At 46.9% G+C, this 8,046-nt stretch overlaps 3 protein-coding genes across 3 annotated transcripts; 1 reads left to right on the top strand and 2 right to left on the bottom strand.

Annotated features, from left to right (window-relative positions):
* Positions 1-613: 613 nt before the first annotated feature.
* Positions 614-2,430, bottom strand: LY89DRAFT_681694 (uncharacterized protein). Its single transcript, XM_018214351.1, has 3 exons — positions 1,501-2,430; positions 797-1,454; positions 614-748 (listed from the first exon to the last, which is right to left on the bottom strand). The coding sequence occupies exons 1-3, from the start codon at positions 2,381-2,383 to the stop codon at positions 718-720; spliced, it is 1,572 nt and encodes a 523-aa protein (XP_018075436.1). The 5' UTR covers positions 2,384-2,430; the 3' UTR covers positions 614-717.
* Positions 2,431-2,675: 245 nt separating this feature from the next.
* On the top strand, positions 2,676-6,873 carry LY89DRAFT_770286 (uncharacterized protein; the record flags this gene model as incomplete). The annotated part of the gene is made up of 3 exons (XM_018221843.1): positions 2,676-2,922; positions 3,074-5,156; positions 5,341-6,873. 3 exons carry the CDS (start codon positions 2,676-2,678, stop codon positions 6,749-6,751), a joined length of 3,741 nt encoding a protein of 1,246 aa, XP_018075435.1. The 3' UTR covers positions 6,752-6,873.
* Positions 6,861-7,982, bottom strand: LY89DRAFT_778702 (uncharacterized protein; the record flags this gene model as incomplete). The annotated part of the gene is made up of 4 exons (XM_018222231.1): positions 7,720-7,982; positions 7,641-7,665; positions 7,127-7,592; positions 6,861-7,056 (listed from the first exon to the last, which is right to left on the bottom strand). The coding sequence occupies exons 1-4, from the start codon at positions 7,855-7,857 to the stop codon at positions 6,861-6,863; spliced, it is 825 nt and encodes a 274-aa protein (XP_018075434.1). The 5' UTR covers positions 7,858-7,982.
* Between the last annotated feature and the right edge of the window lie 64 nt (positions 7,983-8,046).

The raw sequence follows: 8,046 nt of genomic DNA, 5'->3' as shown, positions 1-8,046 counted from the left end.
AGGTCCGAGGTCGGGTCGGAATATGACACTTTAGGCTTTGGCAAATAATAAAAGTGCTGGCACTTGAACAATAATACATCTTTGAAGGTGATTTCAAATATTTAAGGTTTATGTGTTGATATTGATATCAAGAGAGCCGTCATGAACGGCTGAGCCTCTTGCTTGCTGAAGCGAACATGCTACTAGGTATCTTCATGGCCATTTTGCGCTAGATGGCAGAGCCGCAGCTGTGGGAACGTGTGTCGGTTACGTGCTCATTTGTAGAGATGATTTGAGGCCATCTCACTTCGCCATGAAATCTTTCCACCTACCACAAAAACTCGCTCGTATACCTCAAGAAGGTCCGCCCTGAGAAAGTACTAGAAGGCTTTCGGGGTGAAAGTTTGGGCAGGTATTGAATTGATTCAGACCAATGGATATACTAAAATAAATATATAACACCGTGTGGCGCGGAAATCGTGTCTTCTCACATACCGTTTTATCAGCATAGCAAGCATACTGATTCGCACCAGAATATTGGAATGTCTGTTTTGACCCAGTTTCAAGCTCTGTATTCAGGCTCTAGTGCCCAGGATCAATTTCTGCATAGTGAGGAGCTGTACCCGTCTGATGACTCCCGGTCCTATTGTACAAATCCCGCCTGCCGAGCAGCACAAAATACAATGGTATTTACAGTCGTCGGATATACAAGTATTTCTTCATCACATCACCCAAAGATTACTCTGCATCCTTTCTTGTCGTCTCGTATCTAGACAAAGGTCAGTCATCTTGCTGTATGAAGCTTTCCATATCGTACCTCTTTCCTCTGAAGGCCCAGACTCCCCAATTACCACAGCTGATATCTTGAGGGTCCAGGTCATTGAGGTCCCACCTTAAGCTCCTGAACCGGTTCTCTCCTGGCTCCATAAGCATGTCCATCTCTCCACCAACAGTCTTCTTGACCCAGTCAATGTCTCGTTCCATGTCGTATTGCGTGTATCCTGTGACCAGGATGGGTACCTTGGTCTCTAATAATTGTGGAATGGTTTCTTCCCATTCATGTGAGCTAGCAGGATGTCCTAGACCAGGATGGAAAAGCATGAAGCAGTCAAAGTACGGATCGTAGGGGTAAAAGTGGCCTGCTTTGTGAAGAGTGTGATAATACTCAACAAAGGTGCTGATCTTCAGCGAGTTCGTCAAGCGGTCTTCGACAATCGAGCCATATGGATTCTCTGGAGTCCGCTCTGGAAGCGGAAACTCTGAATCCCTGTTTGCCATGCTTTCAGGGCCGATAAATATGAGATGAAAAGCAACTCTTGGGAACAAGTGCGTCAATTGCACCCAGACTTCTCTAGGCAGGGAAGATTCAGCACGGGCTCCAAGAATGAAGATTCGAACCGGTGGCGGGGTTGGTCGGAGGCCTTTGATATCTGCTCCTCCACCTGATCGTGGAGGATGAAGGGTATACCGAAGGGCTTACGATGTTAGCCGAGGTCCTGACATATTCCGTTGTATACATACCACTCAAGCTCTTCAGTCCCTCTACAGTTAATCGACCACCCTTCTTAATGTCGTATGGGCTCAATTCATGCAAGACACTTCCAATTGTAATTGGATATGTCAATAATCTCGTAGCTTGCCTCAAACTCCTTTCGTCATTGATAGCTCTAAACTCCCTCGAAAACAAAAATGTATCCCAATTGGTCATATTAACCATCGCTTCTTCGATCTGATCACCTGGGTATTCAAACTCAGGAAAGAAGCGGCCAGAACGCAAATCGTGATCATCCTCATTGATCTCTCTTAATGTATCACATATCTCCAAATGTGCTTCGTAATCGTCCACCCAATGCTCTTCACAGCATGCCACTGGTATACCACAGTCTGGACATTCAAAGCTTACATGCTTGGCTGGCATCCCCCCTGTAGCAGGCTTTCGTGCTTCTGGGTCGTCTGGATTCATTGGCAAACGAGTCTGGTGATGATCTGGGTGCGGGCAATACGCATTCTGTTTTATGAACGTGGCTCGTTTTCTAATATCTGGTGATGGAGATGTCGAAAAGGGGTGAAATAGGTTGTTTGGCATAAGAAGAGGTCGTCCTTCAGTCTCAGGAACTGGAGTCGACTCTAGCCCACCTGGGCTCCGGTATTCTGGAGGTTCGTTCTTGACGGTCTGCCCCCTTTGTCCAACTGATGATACTCCTCGTGTTCCTAGAGGTGACTGAGACGTCGCCTGTCTAGTTTGCAGACTTCCATCAAGCTTTGTTCCTGGCTTTTGTGCTGTAGATATGCCCCTCGAGCTTAACTGCAGTCGTATCGATTGGGATGGATGTTGTCGAGTGCGAGACACAGCTCTGATCGCTGTCAGACATCTCCGGCACGTGTAGGAAGCTGAGTTGTGCATTTCGTACTTTGAGAGATCCTTCGATGATCTGAAAGCTCCGAGCTATTTGTGGTGTGAGGATTCAGGAAGTTCCTCAAAAATTAGCCGCTAGCCTATTGTAGCTAGACTACGGTAGAGCTATATCAAAACTTTTGGAACCGCAGAGCTGCCTATGATTTTTCACTGACTCGATGTGATTTGGGTTGCACCAAGCTGCGTTGTCAGCTATTGCCCCTCAAACTTTTTGCGACAGGTTGGGAAGGTCTAACAACACGGTCGAGTCTGCGCAGAATTTGCGCGCCCTACGAGCATCATGGCGACGGTCACATCTTCCATGTTCATGTACAGCTTGACGGTCCAGCCACCAACTGCGATCACTCAAGCTATACTCGGACAGTTCGCAGGAACAAAGGAACAACAGATTGTCACAGCATCAGGATCGCGTCTGACCCTCCATCGACCAGATCCATCCCAAGGCAAAATCATCACCGCCCTCTCCCACGATGTTTTCGGAATTATCAGAGCCATTGCAGCGTTTAGGTTGGCTGGAAGTAACAAGGGTAAGTCCTTCGATCTATCAATTTGAGCTTCACTTAGTGATTTGAAGCATGGATGGCAGCGCGAGATATACCACCATGATCGTCACCAGCAGCGAGGGGTATTGGACATCGGGTCTTGTGTAAAGAACATGGCTAAACAAAATTGTGTTAGATTATATTATCATCACATCCGATTCTGGCCGCATAACGATCGTAGAATTTGTACCCGCGCAGAACAAGTTCAACCGCCTGCATCTAGAGACATTCGGAAAGTCTGGGATCCGAAGAGTTATACCAGGACAGTACTTGGCTGTTGACCCGAAAGGAAGAGCTTGCTTAACTGCTTCTGTGGAGAAGAACAAGCTTGTCTATGTCCTCAACCGAAATGCGCAGGCAGAGCTCACCATCTCCTCCCCTCTCGAAGCACATAAGCCGCAAACTTTGACTTTCGCACTGGTCGCTTTGGATGTTGGATATGCAAATCCTGTTTTTGCAGCGCTCGAGGTAGACTATAGCGAGTCAGACCAAGATCCTACCGGTCAAGCCTATGAGGACATCGAAAAGACTTTGGTTTACTATGAACTGGATCTTGGTCTGAATCATGTCGTGCGAAAGTGGGCAGACCCGGTCGATCGCTCTGCAACAATACTTTTCCAGGTTCCTGGAGGAACAGATGGCCCAAGTGGGGTTCTGGTTTGTGGAGAAGACAATATCACATACCGCCACTCGAATCAAGAGGCTTTCCGAGTCGCAATTCCTCGACGTCGAGGTGCCACCGAGGATCCCGACAGGAAACGAACCATTGTCGGCGGAGTTATGCACAAGCTGAAGGGTGCAGCCGGTGCCTTTTTCTTTCTCTTGCAAACAGAGGATGGCGATTTATTCAAGACCACTATTGAAATGGTTGAAGACGACAATGGCCAGCCTACAGGCGAGGTCAAGCGTCTCAAAATCAAGTATTTTGACACCGTACCTATCGCCACCAGCCTTTGTATCTTGAAAAGCGGATTCTTGTTCGTTGCCAGCGAATTCGGCAATCATCAGTTTTATCAATTCGAAAAGCTAGGCGACGATGACGACGAGATCGAGTTCATCAGTGACGATTTTCCAACCGACCCAACCGAAAACTACACACCCGTGTATTTTCATCCGAGACCGGCAGAGAATTTGAGTTTGGTTGAGAGTATCGACTCAATGAACCCTTTGATGGACTGCAAAGTAGCGAATCTGACTGAGGACGATGCTCCCCAAATTTACTCGATATGCGGAACTGGTGCTCGAAGCACTTTTAGAACACTCAAGCATGGTCTCGAAGTCAGCGAGATTGTAGAGTCTGAGCTTCCTGGTGTTCCATCCGCTGTCTGGACCACAAAGCTCACTCGCAATGACACATTTGACGCTTATATTGTCCTATCCTTCTCAAATGGAACATTGGTGCTCAGCATTGGCGAAACCGTTGAAGAAGTCACCGATACTGGATTCTTATCTAGTGCACCTACACTTGCGGTACAACAACTTGGTGAAGACGGTTTGGTCCAGGTTCATCCCAAGGGTATCAGACATATCAGGGCTGATCGCCGGGTTAATGAGTGGGTAGCTCCACAACATCGATCTATTGTTGCTGCTACGACAAATGAACGACAAGTCGCTGTTGCTCTCAGCTCTGGTGAAATTGTGTATTTCGAAATGGACACCGATGGATCCTTAGCTGAATATGACGAGAAGAAAGAGATGAGTGGCACTGTAACCTGTCTAAGTTTAGGAGAGGTGCCTGAAGGTCGTGTGCGAAGTCAGTTCTTGGCTGTCGGATGCGATGACTCTACTGTTCGCATATTGAGTCTTGACCCAGATTCGTGCTTAGAGAACAAATCTGTCCAGGCTCTAACGTCTGCACCCTCAGCTCTGTCGATCATGGCGATGGCGGATTCATCCTCTGGAGGCTCGACGCTTTATCTTCACATTGGCCTTTACTCTGGTGTTTATCTGAGGACCGTTCTCGACGAAGTCACAGGAGAACTTTCTGACACACGCACACGCTTTCTTGGACCCAAACCCGCAAAACTCTTCCGTGTCTCTGTCCAAGGTCAAACTTCAGTGTTAGCACTTAGCTCAAGACCTTGGCTTGGCTATTCAGACCCTGTCACCAAAGGCTTTATGCTCACCCCTCTCAATTATCCTGGTCTTGAATGGGGATGGAACTTCAGCAGCGAACAATGCACGGAAGGAATGGTGGGAATCCAAGGACAAAATCTGAGGTACGTTGCAAAATCTTCTTCTCCAAGCACGAAAGATACTATGATGATTTTCTTATCGTTAAAATTTCTTATGTCCAACGTGACAATGAGGATTATAAATTATTCCAATTGTTCCTTCTGAAGTATCTCCTTCTTTGCGTACCATTTGGTTTATTACTTTTAGCTTGTGACTAACACCGAACAGGATTTTCTCAATTGAGAAGTTGACCGACAACTTACTTCAAGAGTCGATACCACTCACCTACACACCTCGTCGCTTTGTTCGACATCCCGAGTTTCCCCTGTTCTACACAATTGAATCTGACAATAACATTCTATCCCCCGCAACCAAGACCAAATTGTTGGAAGATCCTTCAGTCGTCAATGGAGACGCGGCCATTTTACCTGCAGAGGAGTTTGGTTATCCACGAGGTCGAGGACATTGGGCATCTTGCATCTCGATTATAGACCCTGTTACCGAGAAGGCTGTCCTTCAAAAAATCGATTTAGACGATAATGAAGCTGCGGTCAGTATGGCAGCAGTTTCATTCGCCAGCCAAGACGACGAAGTTTTCCTGATCGTTGGTACTGGCAAAGATATGATTGTCAGCCCGAGATCATCTACCGCAGGATTCATTCATGTTTACCGATTCCACGAAAGTGGCAAAGAGATCGAGTTTATCCACAAGACCAAAGTTGAAGAACCACCAATGGCTCTTCTCAGTTTCCAAGGTCGATTACTAGCTGGCGTTGGCAAAGACTTGCGAATCTATGATCTCGGAATGCGACAGTTGCTTCGGAAGGCCCAAGCAGAAGTTGTACCAAATCTGATCGTTGGTCTCCAAACTCAGGGAAGCCGTATCATAGTCAGCGATGTGCAAGAAAGCATCACCATGGTTGTCTACAAATTCCAGGAGAATAAGCTCATTCCGTTCGTCGACGACACTATCGCTCGATGGACAAGTTGTACTACGATGGTAGACTACGAGACAGTTGCAGGTGGTGACAAATTCGGCAACTTATGGATTCTTAGATGCCCTCCAAAGGCTAGCGAGGAGGCCGACGAGGAAGGCTCTGGTCAACATCTGGTTCATGAACGTTCATATCTACAAGGTGCACCACATCGGTTGAATTTGATGGCTCATTTCTTCCCTCAAGACATCCCTATGAGTATCCAAAAGACAAATCTGGTTGCTGGCGGCAGAGATTGCTTGCTATGGGCAGGTCTGCAAGGCACTCTTGGCATACTAATACCATTCGTCAGTCGTGAGGATGTGGATTTCTTCCAGACATTGGAGCAACATCTCAGATCCGAGGATGCGCCTCTAGCTGGTAGAGATCACTTGATCTATCGAAGCTATTATGTTCCGGTGAAGGGAATCATTGATGGGGATTTGTGCGAAAGATATACCCTCTTGCCCTCAGACAAGAAACAAATGATTGCTGGCGAGTTAGACCGCTCCGTCAGAGAGATTGAGCGGAAGATTTCTGTACGTTTTGAACCCTCATTGATACCAATAAAGATTTTGCTAACAACCAGTAGGATATTCGGACACGTTCGGCATACTAGTTTGGCGTTGGCGGCTTTGTGGTTTGGAGTATGTGTATGTGTATAATAAAAGGTGCGTATTTGCACCAACACGACGGACATGATCAGTCCTCGGACTATGATACAGAAAAATGAAAGTCATGAAACCATTTTTGTCTCTCAAACAACATCAATCATCATGATCTCTGACCGGTGAACCTTCTCTTTCCAACGTCATGTCTCATCCTCCCCTTTCCATTCTTAGTTGCTTCTATAGGGTGTTCCTTTTCCCATCTTTCGTCGTCTCTATATGCTTCTATAGCAGCATCAATGTCATAATCGACTTCTTGCAGATAAATCAGTGCCACATCATATCTATATTTCGGAGCAAGGCTATGTCGTTAGCCACAGTTCAGGGGAGTGGATTCTCCACTTTCTCTTGGGAAATGCTGGGCCAACGTACTCGGATACTTTACAAGCAACCATCCACCTTCTCACGATTCCTTTTCGCCTCTCCTCTTCCTCGCCTTCCACTGGCCGTGGACTTAAACTCACTCCTCCTTTATAATATTCTCCAGGAATTATGACCGTTCGTCTGGCCAGCAGTAAATGGTCGGATGTGATATTGTTCGCTCTTCTCAGCGCTGCTATTGGAACGCCGTAGCGGAAGGACAGAGAGGTCATAGAGTCATGCTTGTGATCTAGGAAATGGAGAACATCTTCAGCCGCTTGCGAACCGGAAGACTTCTCTGCTGGTGGCGTTTGTGGATTTGTGAGTGAGGAATAGCTTGGAAGCTCGTCCGAATACCCAGGTGGAGCTTGGGATAAAGGGAAGGGTTTCGAAGACGATGATGGAGGAGTATAAGAAGGCGGATCTCGAAGGCCTTGTGGCAGAGGAGAAGGTGTTGTAGAAACTTGACAAAATGGACCTAAAGTTGTCAGTGGCGGCACGTTTCATTGCAAAGTATATGTCTTACAGTACGTAGCAAACCGGGAATTGTCCTACACGATCATCAACATTCCAGGGCTCCAAATGTCATTAGTTTGAACCCTCACTGCTATACAGTTCCCGCATACAACTCTTCCGCAACAATCTAACCGTCGATCGAGGGCTTTAGGCTTCTCACTCTCTGAATCGTATTGAGGCAACACGTCTTTAAGGAGTTTTGCGCATGTACAGCAACTTTCTTCCATTTTCGGGTTATTGTACGTTCATGGGATTCCGGTAGGTTGTAGAAGGGACGATCTTTCGTCAAGGGCATGTGGATAAATGATTTCAAGACGATGGCAAAGATACATAGGAGGTACTTGTTGGAGTGTCCAATCGAGAATGCATGACGCTGATGCCTGACTTGCAGGAGTCTTATCGCTCGTGACGTGCGA

The sequence above is a fragment of the Mollisia scopiformis genome, assembly GCF_001500285.1.
Source record: "Mollisia scopiformis unplaced genomic scaffold LY89scaffold_5, whole genome shotgun sequence".
NCBI lineage: Eukaryota > Fungi > Ascomycota > Leotiomycetes > Helotiales > Mollisiaceae > Mollisia > Mollisia scopiformis.
Note: the sequence above shows the minus strand (reverse complement) of the source record. Positions and strands in the feature narration are given on the sequence as shown.